The sequence below is a fragment of the Rhinolophus hipposideros genome (assembly GCF_964194185.1).
Source record: "Rhinolophus hipposideros genome assembly, chromosome: 2".
Lineage (NCBI taxonomy): Eukaryota > Metazoa > Chordata > Mammalia > Chiroptera > Rhinolophidae > Rhinolophus > Rhinolophus hipposideros.
In genome coordinates, this window is record NC_138048.1 from 57,411,692 (window position 1) to 57,431,998 (window position 20,307).

The window sequence follows — 20,307 nt, forward strand, 5'->3', positions numbered from 1 at the left end:
TAATTTAAGCTGAACCTGCCACTCTATATGAATATATATATATATATATATATATATATATATATATATATATATATATATTCATGATGGGATGACATTTATAAATAGGAAAACAAACTGATATCTTTAAATACTATATATTATATATAATGTTATCCTATAAAGTTCCTTATAAATCCAAGGTGTTAAATTGCTTTAATCCCATCTAATGTTAGCTCATAAAAGAACGAGCTTCTTCATTTCTTTAATAAAATAAATCATTTTGATAGTAGATATCGTATTGTATCTACGTATATAATTGATTGGTGATGTTTAACACTGAGTTTAAAGGAGAATGTGCCCAGCGCTCACCATCTGCAATTCTTTTCCCACACACAGCCAGGTAATACGCATCCCAGCCCCACAGTGCTGAGCAGGTCATCACAGAGCATCACGGGAAGGTTGCTAAATTAGACATCAGAAACATCTGCAGTCGGATTCCTGTTCCAAAGAAAACTCATTCTGACCTCAAAATATTAAATTTGTGAGTATCTCATGTACCAAATGAAGATCTTCCAGGTCTTTCCAACACCATAGATTGGCTAAAATAAGAAAATAATGATTACTTTGTTCTGAGATGAGAAGCATCGATATTTGAACCTCTTTTGATGTTTTTTCGGTATCTTTCTCTTCCTCAATGATTAAAAATAAGGCCAATGGATGAACGAACACACACACACACACACACTCCATCAACACCATTTCTCAATGACTTTTTATTTAATTTTTAATTTTATTGCATGTCTTGGCAAACATAAGTGACTCGTAGATTTGCCTCTGGCTCACCAAAAGCCCATAACACAAAATACCAAAAGACAAGCAAATGAAGTTTTAAAAAAAAAGTATCACATCTATATGAAGTACTTTTCAAGAACATTAATAAAGTATATAAAACATTTGATATTTACTTAATTTTTGTACAATTATAAAAATAAAAAAAAAAACAAAACCCTTTATCATTCAACATCCCACACACTGTATTAGGGTAATATTAAGAAAACAAAATGTAAATGGATTTAATGAACAAAGTTCTATTCTCCATTTCTGTTTCTAACCCCCTCCAAACAAAAAACTATCCATTTTTCAGCTAATTGCATTGAGCTGAGGCCTCAAGAACTCCATTCAGCCCACTCCTATTTGTTTGTCCTTAATATTCTCTTACCCCATTGTCCTAGCGACTCATACACTCAAAGAGCATTAAATTTCCAGCAGGACATGAAGCCAGTAGTTACACTTAGGCTTGGTTAATGGCAAACCTAAGAGATACAATACAGGCATTTCTGAGTCCCTAGTGCCATCTACATAGTGCTGAAATAGCTCAGAAGTCCTTATGTTTACTCAAATACTCAGGACAGTAAAGAAAGTCCTCCCAGCTTTACCAAGGCACAGCTTTCACTCTTCCCCTTAATAGGTTTTCAAAGCTGCATGCTTGTTCTACAAATTAGCAGTGCTTATTATCAGTTAAGCACAATGAAACTTTGAAATCAAGGACTCACTCTCTTTAACATACAAAATAAAAATAATAATAAAAAATGATAACTTTCCCTTCCCCCATCTTACAATTATGATTTTTTTTCTTATTGACATTGTAGTCTTACTAACTGATGTTTCCATGAAAATATAAAAACAATAATAATAATAATATTAATAATAATAATAAAAAAAAGGTGTCAGTTGTGGTTCTGGAAAATCTGGTATCCCCAAAAGAAAAAAGTAATTGAAACACAAAATATGCAATTTTACATGCAAAACATATATACACTTTTCAGATGAAACTCATACATTATATTTTAAAGCCACATTAGCCCTTTTGCACTTTAAAATAAAAATAGAAGCTTATGTGCAATGATAGCCTTTTACCAGAAAGTACGAGAGGATTTTAGAGCTCATTAGAATGTACAAACAGTATTTCTCTTATAGTTGGGAAAAAAAATGCTACAAAGTACATATCTGAAAGATGGAGGAGAATGTTGTCATTTACATGTTTTTCCAAAGTTTGAAGACAACTCTTTGTTTATGTGGTTCAAGCAACAGCTTCCATGGAAGGCTTAGCCCCTGAACTGTGGGGACATTTTGATGTCTATGCACAGGCCAGAAGAAAGACGGATGGGGGGATTGGGTTCTCACAGTTACTTTCCAACAAAGTGAAGCTCTTACTGATCGAACAAGAAAAGTCATAGAGTGATGCAATTGATGCCACAGAGGAAAATTAATCTCATAGTTTTATATTTTTCCAAATCACTACTCCTATTCTAAACTTTGAGGAAAGATAGATAAATAAGTCTCTACATGGCAGAATTTTATACAATATAAGTGTCTTTAACAGAAACATTTACCAAACAGTATTATCTATGTTTCAAGAGGTCTTCCAAGAATGTCAGAATTTCAATTCATGGCTCACTGAGACCTCTTACTGTTGACTGGAGATTCAGTATTTCTATATAATACCTGCTTTCCCTGGATATTCTTAATAGACATTACAACTTCACTGTAAGAACTACGGCATTCATCCCAATCCACTCAACCTTAATTCGATCAAGGGTAACAAATATGTAATTGAGTTAGTCAAGCTACTAGTGTTAGGTTGGTGCAAAAGTAATTGTGCTTTTTGCAATTATTTTTAACTTTTAAATTGCAATTACTTTGGTACCGATCTAATAAAATTTAGTTTTAAGGCTTCTATAATGGCAGCAAATATTTTCCCAATAAATACTAAGAGATCAGGTATCTGGTATTAAATTTGAGGGAATTGCTGATATATCCAGATACATGATACTAGTTGTTTTTAAACTGGCTGCCATGGACCTTTTAAGAATTTTAGCTATGACCCACATTCCCCATTACCAACCAAAAGCAAAAGAGGACATTTCCTTCCTTGACTGTGTGATAATGTGAATATGAACTTTTTCTTGTAATTGGATTAAGTAACCCCAAAGCGAACCACTATCACTAGTAGGGATGTCAGTAACATAAAAGACACCAACACGGAATCATGTACGTATGTATACAGTCTCAGCCACATAATAAGCAATGGTCAACACAAGTGGATCTATCCACAGGTTTGGTGTGGCATGTGTTTAGCATCAAAAGAACTGAAGGGACATATACATCGTTGTCATTCACATGTACCATCAAGTTGTAAATATGTATCACCATACATGGTACCCCTTGAGAGAAGGGGTATATATATAGATAAGCCACCCAACACAAGTAAATTAAAATTAAAAAAAAAAAAGTTGATAAGTGCAACTCAATTTCCTTTCCTTTAAATTACATTTTCAACAATACTCAATGCCCCCCACTCAAAAAATATATACTGTATATTTATATATTTATATATATAGTCTTAGACTATAAGGGAGAAAATGCTTTATAAAAGTCAATGAGAGCTCTCTGCAGCCTAAGAAGATACCCACTGCTTTTTTGCTCACTTCTACCTAGCCATGACAACTTTAGTCCTGCAAGCAACAGATGTGAAGGCTTATAGCCAGAATCAGAGACCAGCTTGGACATTAGGTAAAAGGTAGCTTCCGACTTCTCCTTCCCTTAAGAAACCAGACTGAGAAGAGAAAGGAGATAGTGAGAATGCTTGAAAGGTCAAACAGTAGTGCCTTGTAGGGGGATGGGCAGATGGGACGAGAATGGAAAGAGCTCACACGGTAGTGCTCACTCGCCCTCCTCTTTGATACGCTGTTGCTTGTTGCGACGAGCATCCATATCAAAGTTGAAGTCATTCCACTCATCTCGGGGTGGGAAAGAGATGGTCTGGCGGAGAGTGAAGCGCACGGCGTCAATAACACGCTCACCCCGGGTCTCACTGGAGCCCACACTGACTGTAGAGGTACCACTTGGGGTCCGCAGGAGGTGGGGAGGGGATGAAAAATCATGGAGCTGCCGGTGGTCCAGGATGCCCTTCCAGATGACATGTCGGAATTGCTCAGGGATTTTTAGACTTGCCAAATCCTGTGCAATAGGAAAAGAAGTCATGGAGAATTAGGACAAAGAGACAATTGCCATTTAGTCTACACCATTTTGTCATTTCCCAGTGCTTTGGTTTAAATGACCTGAATTTATTGATCCCTAAATTGGAAAATAAAATTAGCTCTCCGATAACCTTTAGCACTATATGTAACTAAGCACAAAGGTACAACCTTTAGGTGCCATCTCTGCTTGTGGATAACACTTTACTCATTCCCTACTGGTCTCACTTCTTTTGTTAGTAAAATGGGGACAGTAGTTAGATCAGAGAGCAAAAATCCAAAAACAAACCCATAAAGGTACCTTCCGACTCTCAAGTCTACATGGCTCTAGTCACTAGAAGAAAGGTATTAATGAAATGTCACCAGTACTCAAATGAGAAGATGAGGGAAAAAAAGATTACTATCAAGTATTGAACATTTTCTACGTGCCAGGCACTGAACTAATTATTTGTATTCCTGACCTCATTTAATGCTCAGATTAGTGGTAGATATTATTACACCTACTTTTAGATAGGAAAGCTGAAGGTCAGAGAAGTTGACAAGTCTAAATTTACACAAGTAAGTGAAGGAATTGGGGATGCAGGACAGCCTCTGAGCCTAAAGCAGACCTAATGGCCAAAAGATATCTTGGTATTTGGATAGATTAGGGTATCAAAATGCAGAGTATATGCCTATGTTCTCTGGATGGGAGTAGAAGGCATTACAAATATGATAGATTTTAATAACTGTGGTGGCATCTCTTACATTAATCTACATTAGCTCTTCTTCATTAGCTTGTTTCAGTGATGGCTCATATTTTTTTACGAAGCAGTATGATGGGTAGAAAGAACATTGTGCTTCCTGTCAGAAGACCTTGGCAGAGAGATTCTTCTTCTGTCACTGACTGGCTCTAGACCTTTATCAAGTCACTTATTCTCTACTGGCCTCATCAGTAAAATGGGACACAATTCCTTTTCAGGACAACACATATTGTGGACTCATATGTAAATGTGGATATAAAAGTACTTTGCAAATTATACAGCATACTATATAAATCTTACCATTTGTATTATTACAGCTGTAGTTCTATTAACCAATCCTTGCATCCTAGAAGGGATACTTATAAAAACTCCCAAATTTAACCACATTCCTTTTCCAGGAAGGCATGCCAAATAACTTAGACTGGTGTTGTGAAACAAGCTGAAAAAGCTGTGTCTACTTCCAGTAATGAGATGGCAGAAGCTGAGGTGAAGATGCAGAAATTAGATAGCTTCCAGTATTTCCCAATACAGAAATCTGCAGTATGGGTAGCTCAATTTCTTATTCTAATAGAAGAATGCATTATAAAAAGGGTAATCTACAAATAGATAAGTGAACATAGCTCTTTATCCTTCTGAAACTGCCAGTAGGTCCAAAACTCTTTGTAATCTAGGCTCTATTAATCTACATGCCTGGATAGATTTTAACTTATAACTGACAGGTGAGAAAGCAGTGGCCCAGAGATTGACACAAGATCTAACCAACTCCAGCAGAAATGTACTTGTGGAGAGCATCTACAGGTCCTAATAGCCAAAGGAGCATCCCAGCACACTCCCCAGTGGGGACAAGTTAGCAAACAGAAGATATAACTGTAAAACTAATAGGAAAGGGACAAATTCACTGTTCCATCCTATAGGGCTCTCATGCACAGGGCAACTCTGTTCTCTTTCCTGAATGGACATTATTATAGTTATCTAAAACCTGTCAGAACTGACTCCTAAAGCTTTCTTTATAGTTTTCACCTATAATTTGTTCCAACAGGGAGCAGCAGCCAAGGGTGATTTATGGTGTGTGGAAGGGTGAGGTTGGGCACAGGGGCAGCACAGCATATACTTGTCACCATGGGGCTGGGGCATTCTCATGCTGCAAGGGCATCTCTAGTGTCGGTGCTCAAGGGGGGTGGGGTGGGGAAGGTCCCAACTACAGAAGCAGAAGCAGAGGCAGAGTGTATCTTCCTCCACCAGTCCAAAGGGCCCTCTGGAAGCTGGAAGAGAGGATAGTAAACCCCAAAGACAGCAGCATGAAGGGCAGCCTGGGAGGAAAATCAGATTGCCTTAAACCAAAACAATATGAACTCCCAGGTGAGCAATAGCTCAAGACATACTGTAGGAAGCAAGAAAAGTCCCCTCCCATCCAGCTTGCTCCAAAAGACAAACCAAAGAATGTCAAAGCCAGAAAAGAGAGATTTTGAACCCGATTTGATGAACTGTGGCCCAGAAAAGCAAAGTGATAACCCCAAGTTCTCATTACTACTAAAAAGCAGAGTTTGGACTTGAACCCATGACCAGTGATCTTTCCCAATAATCAGGGATGTCTGGGCCTTATTCTGATACAACTGAAAATGAATGAACTCCTCTCACTGAGAGGAACAGCTGAATTCCCTTTAAGGTCCTACGTTAAGGAAAGGCAGAAAAAGCCAATTAATAGAGTTAAAGACAAGAAGATGACACCTCAGGGTTCTAGTCCTGATTCTGTCATCAACTCATCATGGACAATGACTATATTGTTGTCTCTTCATGTTTTAAAGTGTGAATAATATCACCTGCTTCCTGTTATCCGCCCTGGGATCTTATAACAATTAATGAGAACATCCAAAAGGCTCTCTGAATTCTTTAGAAAATAAATTTTTTGAGGTGGGAATTAGATCTCCTCTTTCCCACTCTATATATAGTATGCATGCAATACACAATTGAGTGATCAAACAGGCTGAGGAAGATTGATTGCTAAGCTTCTCATATCTACAGGCTGAGGCCTGGGAATCTTTCTAATAAGGTCATGGATTCCATCAAAATGGCGGTTTAGGGGTATGACAAAAACAAATTTTAAGACCGGGGGGATTGAACTACAAGGTGGATGTCACCAGAGGGAGGAAATGAAGAAATAAAACTCAAGAGAAAATTCTAACAGTTACTTACATCCATGGAGTAATGCTCAATCTGATAGATGGTGGTCAGCCCCTGGGTCGTGAAATAGTCCAGACATGATGAACAGCCCAACCTCGCTAAGAAACTGCAGAGGGAGGAGGGAAGAGGAAGGAAGAAACAGAAAAAGAAAGTTCACCCCAACTGCATTGGCGAGATAAAGGAAAACCCAACATTTTGCCCTGGGATGCCGTACAGAGGGGACTAGGGGCAGGTAAAATATATGTGGTCCTTGAATTGGAGGTTTGGGGTTGATTAGTAACTCCAACTTTAGGTCTATAAAAACTAAAATATACTCTAAGGATTCCTGCAGAGCAGTGATTTTCAAATGGTGATTAAATTCTAAGGATTCTATATAAGTGCCTTAGGAGTCATTGCACGGGGTGAAAGAAAGGAGTCTAGTGGTCACGTTCTCAGCCCTCTTGCCTCCTGGCTCCTCACTTCAAAAAGAGTATCTCTACTTTAACTGTTTTGTATTTGGGAGTTCTGAGAATGGAACCTGTCCTTAGGACAGGTTCATGAGACTAAGAAAATAGTGTAGGCCACTATACTATAGAGTCATTAACGCTTTTTGATTTATGTCCTCTTCAGAATACAGCCTCTCTTCTTTTCACTGCTGGTCTCAAATGGAGGACGCCACCACCATCACAGAGCCAGAGCTGGGTGGAAGAAGCCGTCCACTTGGCCATCCCACTGACTGATACTGCCAGTTCTATTGCATCAGTGACGTGGAGATTGACACATATTATTTCAGCAGCTGAATGAAAGAATCATTCTACGCATGAAGCAGAGGCAGATGATGTGCCCTAGGCATGAGATTTGGGCACCTACTCTTGCCTCCTTGGAAAACAGATCTTTCTGACTTCATGCATTTCTTTCTTCTTGCTATCTGAAATCCCCTGTCTCAAGTGTACCTATTTCCCATATAGCAAAGCAGCAGAGTCCATCAGGTTCTTGAAAGTCCCTGTCATTTTTGCTAACATCAAAAACTTTTTGGGGACATCCAACTCCAAAATAATGATGCCATGTTGGCTGAGAGCTATGAGGCCTAGAGAGCAAGAAAGGGAGCGAGATAGCAAGTTTACTGCCGTTTTGGGAACCCCAGCCCTGAGCACCAATTTGAAGGCCACAACTGAGAATGTAAACATATGAGGGAGGAGGTAGGGAGCAAGTGAAGATGGAGGAACAGGCAAGAAAAACCATATGCCTATAAACTCACATTTTCACTTTTTCCCATATTGATTATACTGGTGTTCCTTGATTAAATATTGTTGACCACTATAGATCAGAGATAATAGAGAGGTTGAACTTAAAACATAGGGCTGCTTTCTTTCTTTCCATCTGTGCTATCAACTTTGGACAATGTCCACCCTCCACCACCCAGAGATGCTTAGGACAGGCCCCCAGGGGCACATGCTGTGGACTCACCTGACAAGGCTGCAATCTGTGGGGTACGGAGGTGGGGGGGTGCAGTGGGAGGTGGATGGCATGGAGAGTGGGGGAGGGAGGGCCTGGGTGGGGCTGAGTCCATTCATGTCTCCAGCCATTGGCATGTGGGTGCCCATCATAGGAACTGAACAGAAGCAGGAGGAACAGAGAGGGTTACTGCCGTCATCATGCACCAGCATCCTAGTGGTCCACATTGCCTGGTTTAATGTTACCAAGGGCCTAATATACCAGGCTTCCTTTTTAGTTTCATCTCTCCCTACACCCCTTTAAGCCCCCTACATCTCGTCGATTAAAAGAATCACCAAACTCCAAACTAATCACACACCTCTTGACCTTTGTACATTCTCTTAGGACAATCTCTTCCCACTTCTTTCTGATGCTCTATGCAACAGCTCATTGCTCCTGATGTCAACATTTTCCTCCTTGTATTTGCCTTCATGGATTATATGACTATTTCCCTCACTAGACTAATCTCTTCAAACATGGAGATTACACCTTGTACCTGACTAGATCCCCACAGATCCTCACACAGTGCCGGGCACAGAGCAGATGCTCAGTAAACTTAGGTAAGTGAAAAAATGAACAAATCTCTGAATGAAAGAGTGATCTTTCGGACATTTGTTCGAGAACAGGAGGGTTTATTGCAATATTTATAGGAAACCATAACCTAATAAGAAAAAATGCAATAAAAAACCCTAGCTTTTTCTTATGGCCCATTTCAGGATTGTGTTTGGGAACACCACCAACACTGATGGTTTTTTACTAAATTACAAAGTGTACCCATTCACTTATAGAGAAGAAAAGCTTAATATCAATAATATTTATGAAACCAATTTTGTTTTCCGGTAAAAAAAAAAAGGCAAAATAACATATCTACAAAAGATGAATTTAATTTGCTTCTACTTCAGTGAATAGTAAGGTGCCAAAGAAGAAAATGCACTACCTAGATAGCTAAAAGGAACACAGGCCTATTGTATCTCGTTGGCTTCCCCTCTGAATTTCCTGATGACAGCAAAAGAAAATTGTGAAGTATAAATAAGAAAAAGTAGGCAAACTGTGTTACACAAATGTGAAGGATCATCAACATTATTACTGTTTCATCATCCCAAGAAAAAGTTAAGGACCTAAGATGTCACAAGAAAGCAAATAAAGGAAATGTAAATGGTTCCTTTTCTTTTTATTGTCAAAGTAGTAGACCTGTCAAAGGGTCAGGTTTTGAGCCTTAAGATACCATTTATCACTAGAGAGAGAGAGCAGTCTGGCTCTAATGTGTTTAGTGCCACATCTTCATCTCATTAAAATTTGAACTTGTGCCATCAGGCCATAGAGAGTCCCAATGCTAGCCTCCTTTAATTTATTTAAGAAAGTCCAATCTGTTCAAGGCAATACTGAAATACAAGTTTGAAGGCTTGATAAAAATGATGAAAGATTTCAAAAGACAAGATTGAGGCACTGTTTTATGAGGATTACAGGATTCATGTACAATATTCTGGGGTCCCGCATCCCTGAGGATATTATACATCCTTCTGCATTTTACCATCCTTCCTTCCTTCCTTCCTTCCTTCCTTCCTTCCTTCCTTCCCCCCTTCCTTCCTTCCTTCCTTCCTTCTTCCCTCCCTCCCCCCCTCCCTCCCTCCCTCCTTCCTTCCTTTCAAGTTTGGTATCTACTTTGCTAGATTAAGTTCTAGTGGACAAGATAATTATATTTACAAAAAACTATCCACTTGGAAGATCAATTCTCACATTGTCTCTTCCAGTTTTATTTAGTTGTTACAAGGAATCTGTGTGTAAATAAATAAAAGGGAAACTCCTTTTTCTATGTCAGTTCATTAATGACTATGAACAGAATGGACTACACAAGTTGAGAAGGCCGAGATATTAGGGACACAGAATCATAAAATGATAAATGTCCAGAGTGATAATTTTATGAGTGGAAAACTAAGCATTAGAGCAGAGAGGTGACTTGTCCATAGTTATATAGCCCATATTGCAGTAGAGTCTGGACTACAATCTATTTCTCTAGATTTTAAGTCCACCATACCATGCTACTTCCCACATGTTGGATATATTTCCATTTGACTATCTCAAAGGATGTAGGAGGTGAGTCTTAATCCATGTTGACAGGAAATGGATTGTTCTTTCCACAGAGATCCTTATCCCTACTAAAAGAACAGCCTTCTTCATGTCTACCAATGTACTTTATAATGAACCACACATCTCAAAAGTGAGAAAAAGTTCATTGTGAGAAACCAAGCCACTCAACTTTGATCTGTTCTGTGCCACGGTGCCTCTCACTTAGCCCTGAGCAAGCCTTTCCCCCATCCCAGAGCAGAGAATTCCTCTTCCACTAGCCCTGCCAGTCCTTCAGTTGCCCCTAAAGGGAGTCGCTCTTACTGTTGGCGCCCATGCCATCGGGAATGGTGGTGGGAGTGAGGGCGTTGCGCTGCTGAGGGTTGATAAGCTGGCTCACAGATGGCAGCTTGTTCATGCTGTTCATTTTGTTCAGAGGTGGGGAGCTGTTACCGTATGAAGACTGAGACTGCATCGAGGTCCTAGGAACACAAACATTGGAATGATGGTGAACACGGGACACTGAAGAGCAGGGAGTGGTCATTTCCAACAGGTCTCAGATTAAAACATGGCTTTAAACTGTACACTTGCAAAAATATTTCTCTAGGATCAATGACAAGAAATTATCTGAGTTTCCAGCTGAGAACTTTTCCTGACTTGGGAGGGATCACAATGCTATCATCAAATTACATTTTTCCTGAATGTGCAGAGTACAAAGTTGAATATCTTCCTAAAGCATCTCTTTTGTGACAGGGAACAAAATTGCATCCTCCCTTTTCCTCTAATTTTTTCTCCATCCTTTTCCCTTCTCTTGACCATCAACTCAAACAAATTTAAAAATCAATCCGGGAAAATAACTGAATGGAGACCCAAAGGCTTATGAAAGATATGGAGATGCCAAGCTCAAATGGCAACAGAAGCATTTTATTTGTAGCTTCCTAGGCCATTTGGGATAATACAGGAAATCATTACAAAGACAATCAAACAAGGCCTTTGGCAGCAGACCCTGCTTTTATGCAGAGGTGCCAACATGGAAACATGGTGTGTCATCTTAGATGTTCATGGGCCATAAAACAATACATGGGAATGCCAACAGCTTCTCTAAGCAGGAGAACCCTGGAGTCCAAACAACTGTTTGTTGATTTTCCATGAGTCTCCCAGGAGACAAAGGAAAAAAAGTCCATTCAGCATAACTTCAATTTGGAAATTTGCTAGAATTTGTTTGTCATACTGTGCGTTATGTTACATGTGATAGTCCCTACTCAACTGCCATATCTGACTTTTTCTTTGACTACAGAACTAGTAGTGTCTACCAGAATCAGGGCAGGATATAAAGTCAGAAAATGAAAGTTTAAGTTTTCCTCTAGCATATATTAGGAAGCTATACGTCCATGTGCAAGCCACTAAACATTCTGCCTTTGTTTTCTCACAAGAAAAATATATATACTAAATACATATACATTTATGACAAGAATTATATGTTAGAGGTAGGAAAACTAATGAGAAATGGCCCCATATTTGAGAAGCTCATAGATATGGGGATAATAACCCAACCTACCTTGTAAGGCTATGGTGAGAACTGAAAAAGTTGAGGAAGAACTTTATAGACTATATGGCATTTACAGTGAGCAATTATTGCGTCCATAGAATGAAAATCAGAATTGAGAATGCTTCTAACCTATGATAGGAAAAGCTCTCCTACTAGACTTTTCAAATAAAATGTATTATTTCATCCTGTTTGCCTCCTCCTTGCTGCAGACATATTTATATTAAAGGAGAAAGAAAAAAGAAATATTTCCTTGAGTTTTGTTTGCATATGTATCTGTGTGTGTGTGTGTGTGTGTCTAAACACACAACTATATATAAAATACAAATTTTGAAGGCTCTATAAATGAACCAAGGTTCCAAACAAACATGGTATAATAATGTTTGAAAACATAATAAAAAGTGGTTCTAGCATTTGAGTAGTATGCTTGGTCTTTGAGGCCGCCACTCTGTTTTCCACAAAACAGGGTTGGCCTCATTCCATATCACTGAAGAGCCACAGCTAGGGGAATTCAAACAATATGCTATATACACATTTGCATAAATGTGCATGACAATTAATGGACACTTAACAATTTTGCTGCATATTACTATCTTTAAGTTAGGAGGACATTGCTTTTTCTCTTTAGCTCTTCTCAAGAACTTACAATTATAGATCCATGTTGTATAAACAGGTGTTTATATAATAAACCCTCCCAATTGTAAGATACTTCAGGTTATCAAGCTCTCCTTTAGCCATTTTCTGAAAGAGTCTCACATCCCTGTGGAGGAGAACATGGTATTTCAGGGCAGGGATTGGCAGAAATTATTACGCCTAATATACAGTTGGGTAAATATAAGGCTCTAAGAAAAAATGTGCCCAAATCACACATTGCCAAATGATGAGTAGAGAAGAGTCCTAGCTGCTAGCCCAAGAGTTTTTTTCTTTCATTCTGTGGTACTGTCCCAGGAACAAGATAGTGGTGTACATTAGGTTAGAATCAAGAAATAGATGAAGTGGTAAGAGAAATGTGATAGAGCGGAGAATAAGAGATGTGGTAAAGGGAGCCCCCTCCCCCCAGCTATCCTCAAATCTACTCCATCATGTCTAAGAGTCAGCACATCTGGACATACTTAAGGAAATCTGTAAGTCCATATCAAAGTGCAAGAAAGTACAACAAGCAAAGTGGCCAAGAGATGTTCTGCCAGGTGCTTCTTCTAGTTTTGCCCATCACAAATTACCTAAGGCACATGGTGGCCCTGACTCCAGAGGCAGGTTGATCCCTTGTGACCTAAAGAGATTTCTATCTATCTCTCCCATTCCCCCAAATCAGTCAACTGTACAACAAGAAGTTATGGAATCATTGTTTGAACCATTAATGTCCATATCAGGAAAATAAAGATATATTTAAAAGCTTTGCATTTTCTCTGGACCCTCAGTTATAGTAAATGACTTCTTCCAAATCCTGTTAGAATTCTCTTTTCCCTTTCCCTTTGTGATCTTTATTTTGATCATTTTATTAATTTGTTTATTGCAAGCCACCTAAACTATTTTTGAGGAAGGCAGATAAGATACTACAGATGGACAAAGAAGGACCATGAATTTTGGAGTCAACTGAAACATCTGGGTTCACCTTCTAGAAGTGACGCAAATTCACTGACTTTGATGTTATGCAAGTCTCTTGAGGGTCATTTTCTCAATCTGTAGAACAGGCATTAGACTCATTCTAGAAGACTTGCTATGAAGATTAAATTAGATTACATAAGAGCCCCGGATTGTCCTATAATTTGTAGGTGCTCAAGAAATGTTAGTTATCTTTACTATCACCACCCACTCTCCAGCCTCAAATGTTTAATACTCTAGCATTTGGTCAAGGGGATGAAAGGTATCAGTTTAAGTATTCACAGGTAGAAGTGGCAAGGATTCTTATTTGAGCAAATTCAGACATTGGGGTGAGCAGGTAAATGGGAGTGAGTCTGAAGAGGTCAGAAATTCTGAATGCTTTTCATTTAATGTAGAAGTGAGTATTAAAGTTACAAAGAGAAGGTCAGGATAGTCTGTTTAATATTAAGTTTGCAATGTCTGACCTAAAAAGAGTATTAAGTTAATTTCCTATGCTGTTGAATAGTGAGCAAGGCTGAATAAATGTGTGGCCAATTTAAAGGCCTTAAAGAACAACCATTTTTCCTCTTTTTTTTCCTTTACTAATATAATGTCACAGTCCTTGAGTGGACAATCCCAAAGATGGATGGTGAATCTGAACAGATGAAAAAGTGTTCAAGGAAAACAGTATTTGTACCATTATGATTTTCTTACCCCCTCCACCCACAACAAAACAAAACAAAAACACAGAAATTAAAAAAAACAACAACAACAAAAAAACATAGATCTTCTCAGAAAAGTAACAAGGTGTAAGCCTCAGGTTGTTTTTTTCTGGAGGCATATACGCTTTTTCAAGGAATCCAATACAACAGAGATATGGAAGGCATGTTTCATGTATCCGTAGCTTTGAGGAGAAATCATGGTAAAGTCAAGTCCCAGTTCTTAATTCTAAAAACTTAGGCCTCTGTCTGCATTGCTAAAAATAAATTTCAGAATCTCAGACCTATAAGTAACCTTTATATCATCCAGGATTAGAAAGCCAGCTTCCTGATTTCAAGTCTAGTGACTATCTAGATGGTAGGAAGTCAAAATTCTTGAGAAGACACAAATTCAGTGTCATCATCTCCACCTTTCTAGAGATATCTAGAATTCCACCAAAGGATTCCTGCTTTTGCCTTACATCTTCTATTGCTAATTACAAAGTAACTATTTAATATAATTTGATGATAACTGAGGTAAATCTATTTCATCACACTGTGTCTGGAGTACAGATTCTGAGAGGGGAAAAGGGTATTGAAAGGTAGAGCAAAATACCGCTGGTATGAGGAAGGTCAAAAAAAGGAAAGACATTGAACATCAGAAAAGGATTGTTTCTTCTCTAAATTTTGCCCAATACTACCCTGCCTATAACTTTTTTCTCTAGGTGGGTAATCTTGCTTCTAAATACAAAGGGCAGCATTTAATTTCTAGATAGATCAAGTGTAATTGTAAAATATTTTCCATTAGTTCAAATGTGTGTATTTATATAAAAGTCACTATAAACACATCAAAAACTTACATAGAAAGAGGGTGAAAAAAAACTTCTGAAGAAAAAGCAAATGTTAAAAAAATTAAACACACTCATTAACCCTTTATGGGATTTGTGAATCAAAATTATTAGATTAATTGAAAACATTTTGTAAATGTAACAAGGTCATAAAATTTTACTAATATACTTTTCTCTCAAACATAAAGATTTTTTCTACTATTTTAAGCTACTGAATTAATTATATTTATTTAGAACAACTGCTTTTGAAGCTTTTAAAAGCACTTAAAGATCAGAATATATCGTTATTTCTTTAAAAAGAAGCATTGGAAAATAGCTTCAACTAAGATTTCTGGATGAATATTTGGTAATGCCTATATTACAGAAGTCAAATTATTTAATAACTTTGTATTTGATTTAAATTCCTTTTGGTAAATTTAGCAACTTAAGATGGAATTCAAGACTTCTTCAGAGATATGAACAATTAATACTACAGTGCCTGGTTTCTCATGATGAACTTAAAAACAGTGGTAAAGTATATTTTTAAGTAAGCATTGTGGTTTATTTTTAAGATTGATGATCTTGATACAGTGTATCTTAAATACAACACTAAATACTGACACAGTGTAAACAGGACCAAAGTAACTGTTCTATTATTCCTGTTGTTTAGATTTCCACAGGATACTTCAAACACTTAAATAAAAATATTCTAGTATTTAAGAAATTTTTAAAAAAGCAAGAGAGACAGAAAAGAAAAAAAAAACACTGCAAGATAAACCAAGATGCAAAAGTTTATTGAAAATTAAAATCACACATCCATAAAGCAACAGCCTCAATAACAAGAAATCATTTTTTGTGGTGACACAGAATCAAGAGCTGAGGGGAGATGAGGGAGAAAGGAGATCCCTAAAGTCTTTATACTATTATTTTAAAATACTTTTTTTTTAAATGGAAAGAAATACATTCTCTAAATACGTTGAGCCAGAAAAAAGAATCATCCCCTTTTTCTATCTTTAATTTTTAGGCCAAGAGTGTTGATTTTTACATGCGTCTGCTTGGACATCGCATGAAACTTAAGTCTCCTGAAAAAGGAGTTTGAGCAGTGCCAACAAAATGGCTAGTTTTATAGACTAGAGGGATAGGAGCTCCAATCAAACACAGATTTGGTGGGAGGGCTTTGAATTCCAGTTTAGGCATTAAAAAATGATATACAATTGACTGGAACAATATTACTGGGGGTGGTTTTACACTCCTATTAAATTAACAAAATAGGTTTTCCTGCCTTGGTGTCTAAACAACAGTGTGTGTGGGGGGTAAATCTCCAGGGTTTCCATGAGCAAAGAAGACTGTCACAGATGCTGACAGATGGTGGCAGTGGTGGGATCTGACACAGCATTAATGAACTTTCTACCTACACATGAGAGGATGCTACTAATAACGCAAGTTCTCAAAAAGAATGAAACAACATCCCCCACATTGGCTACTTACAGTAATTATCACTTCTCTGCCCAGCAGTACACTTGACACCTTAGTTTACCATTTGCAATATTACTGCATGACCAGCATTAAAAGGGCCTGACTGAGTCTCTCAGTCACCTACAGTTTATTTACGCAAAGACAATAACAACTTTTTTTCCTCCTTTTCTTAAAAAGACATCTTAAGTTTGAGACCTGCTCAAAAGCTTCTTTATGAGTTTAAGAAACACAACAGAAGGTAACAGAAAATGGTTCTAATAAACATCTTAATGCCCCTCTTCCCAACATGAGTCCCTTCCTCCCAAGAAACAACACAAAAGCTCACAAACACAGGGGTTCCTGACTGATCAACTCTAGATCTAAAGATATAGAATCTGCAGAAAATGTCCTTTCTTGTAAAGTTTTGAGTCCCTTCAAAAGATTTTCTCACTAGTGGTTGTGTGCCTTTGAGCAGTTGGGTCTCTAAGCCAAAGTGTCTTCAAGTCCTGCTTACAAGGGGTAGATATGCACACATACACAAATTCATACATACATACACGCACACACACACACACACACGCACACGCAGAAATACAATCAACACACACACTGAAAATACAGAGAAGGGACTCTACGGGTACACTGATCGGTTTGGGGGGTTGGAATGTCTAAAGAAGACGTCAGATTGTTTCGGAGTTTCTCTCCGGGGCTCCACAAGCTCACTCCTGAAGCAGGCAGAAAGGAGACTGCAGAGAGGAACCAGAGAAAACAAAAGATGAAGGCTTAGGACTTCATATATTCAAATCAACTGAATACAGAAACACATCCTCCTACCTTCATGATCATAGTATAGATAGACTGGAAGGCCCATAATGCTATTTTTGCTCCTTCCTCTTTATCCTCTTTTAAAACTACTCAGAGATGACATCTCAAGATTTTTATGAAGAAGGAATGAGACGTGGTGGTAATGAATCAGAAGGATCCAAATCACCTGTGGATATGTAAAAAAAATGCATTTTCCCTGGATCCCTTCTGAGGCCAGGTTGGGGCCCAGGAATGCACATTTTTAACTAACTCAACAAGTGATTCAGTTGAGAACTCCTGAGACGAGGTAGGTCAAAGTGTTTAGCGCAGTGCTTGGCATACCGGATTTGATTAATTGAAAAAAGGGAATGCAGAGACAAGAATTAATCTTTTGAAAAATGTCATCTGCCCAATTAAGATACCTTATTACTGTTTCTGTCTAGCTAACAATGAACTAAGAAGAAATATGATCTTATCAGTCTGGGGGCTGCATCACTGTGCATTTGTAAAGAACTATTAATGAGCATTTTGTATGTGACTAGATTGAGATAGATAAATATCTTAATCCTTCAGTCACAAACTTGGCCTACAAATGCACATATCAAACACATGAAAGCAACTTTTGCATAATTAAGAAATCAATTATGCCATAAAAATGCCAGGAACAGATCCCTTTATTTTGCTAACCGTTGTGCAACTCCCTACACTGTTTGGAAATTGTTTCCCAACTGGCTTTTGAATCACACTTGGTTACTCCTTGCAAAGGAACAAAGCCACTTTTACTTGGTTAGGAGTGGGATTCAGTAAATCATATCAGCAGCAAGAACTAAAATCATCTTAAAGAATATTGCACAACAAAAATTAGTAGGGAAATAATTTACTGTCAACTGAAAAACTGTAGCTTTGACTTCTTGTTTGTATATTACATCTGCGGCTACTTGTGGAGCAAGGACTGAATGAGACAACGTGTAGAAATCATGTTTTAGTTATGAAAAGAGTGCATGGACCATAGGGGTTCAAACTTTGACCTAGAACTAAGATCAGTTCTGCAATAAGATGTGGGAACTTAGAAAAATGATCTAATCTATAAAAATTAATCTGATGTTTTTCCTCATTACCACTACAGAGCTAATAAATCTCTGCCCTGACAACTTCCTAAAGAGCTGTGAAGTTAAAAAAATTAACACTGTGTGAACCTTGGGCAGTTCTATGACCTATAAGGTAGAACCACATGAAATTGCCAATATTCTTTCTTTAATTTATGAAACTGGCAATTTCAAAGAAATATTCTGGAAATATGGAGGCTCTCTATATCAAGCTTAGAAATACAATATTAATCACATTTAGCATTGAGATAAAGATGTGTCCTCTGCTCTCCTACATTGATGATCCCAAAAATATTGCCTTCTCCACCCCCAGATATGTGAATCTGAGGAAAAATTATCAACATTATTGAAGAAAAGCAGAGACAAATCAGCTTGAAGAGATAGGACTTTACACTAAAACCACAAGGACAAATACCAACTGACTGATACAGAGATAGAAAAATGGGAGCAAATGCTTGCTTTAGTCTTATTATGACAACTCTCTTAACTAATCAAGTAGATCAGAACATTGCAAACGCTATGTCTTCCAAATGTGATTCTCATCTTAGCTTTATCATGAACTGGCCATGAAATCACAGGTGTAGCTCACGGGGACTCCATTTCCCGAGCTGTGCTATGAAAAATTAGAACTATGGTCTTGAAGATCCTGGTTTGCTCCAATATTCTCTGACCTGTAATACTAAGGAGCCACAATCATCAAGTGATCATAAAGGAAAAGAAAACACTAAGGGCTCCTCAGTGGGTCACATATTTGTATTAAAATTAAAACGAATCCATTCTATAGAAACCCAAAAATAACTTTCCACAGGAAATCAAGAGTTAAGCTAAGTAAAATTTTAACAGTGCTGTTGACCTGAAATCAGGATGGAAGCCCAGTAGGATAAACTTCAGAACAAAAAAGAAAAAAAGAAAAAGAAAGAAAGGAAGGAAGGAAGGAAGGAAGGAAGGAAGGAAGGAAGGAAGGAAGGAAGGAAGGAAGGAAGGAAGGAAGGAAGGAAGGAAGGAAGGAAAGAAAGAAAGAAAGAAAGAAAGAAAGAAAGAAAGAAAGAAAGAAAGAAAGAAAGAAAGAAAGAAAGAAAGAAAGAAAGAAAAAGAAATACTATTTGCCTAAAGCACACAAAACAAAAGATTGCTAAAAAGGTCTCAAGTGGCTTCTGCGAAGAGGTCTTAAGAGTTAATGTCCCCTGAAAATATGAAGATAAGGCATCTAGTTCAAGAATGGGTCCAACCTGTCCTCCCACTAGATTATGGCCTCTGTAAACATAGCCCCCATGTTTATTTCAATGTGAGCAAGTTACTTAAAATCAAATTTATTTATAAGTGGTAAAAAGCCTATTTATACCTGTAACCATTTGATTCACAAAAACTCGGTGTAAAACATTTCCTTCATAAAGCCTATGATCATGAAGGTAATTGGGAAGTTTTTGAAAAAGGAAAACCATGCACAAATGAAAAGCAAGCAGAGAGAACACACGTAGTGAGAATCTAATAGAAACAATTAAACTGAAAATATTTGATTGCCACTTTGTAGAAAGTGTATTCCCTTCCCACTAATTTTCCCTCTACTATAGAGAAAAACACAAAATTGAGTCCTTACCAGCATAAACTTGGTACTATGTTTTTGGAAAGGAAATCACAGGTTATTGTAGGCATTTCCAAGCTGATTTATTCTTTTCAACTGATTGCCAGGGAATTAGATTTCCATTTTTCTTTGTCTAGTCATTCATGCTCTTTCTTGGAGATTTGCATGAAAATAAAAGAGCTGAAAAAAACTCAGCTGAAGAATACAGCAACTGGAGAATTTATATAGATG

At 37.7% G+C, this 20,307-nt stretch overlaps 1 protein-coding gene across 8 annotated transcripts in view; it reads right to left on the reverse strand.

Annotated features, from left to right (window-relative positions):
• Window positions 1–3,705: 3,705 nt before the first annotated feature.
• The window catches only part of TP63 (tumor protein p63), a gene marked incomplete at both ends in the record, with an annotated part of 216,509 nt that continues 199,907 nt past the window's right edge, over window positions 3,706–20,307 (reverse strand). For 6 of the 8 annotated variants that reach the window (XM_081075338.1, XM_081075337.1, XM_081075339.1 and 3 more), the window contains 4 exons: window positions 3,706–4,002; window positions 6,953–7,046; window positions 8,387–8,531; window positions 10,802–10,959. In XM_081075338.1, coding sequence (XP_080931464.1) covers window positions 3,706–4,002; window positions 6,953–7,046; window positions 8,387–8,531; window positions 10,802–10,959 — 694 coding nt within the window. Of the gene's footprint in view, window positions 4,003–6,952; window positions 7,047–8,386; window positions 8,532–10,801; window positions 10,960–15,902; window positions 17,331–20,307 lie in introns of those variants that run through there. The other 2 variants (XM_081075342.1, XM_081075343.1) reach the window with 2 other exon arrangements.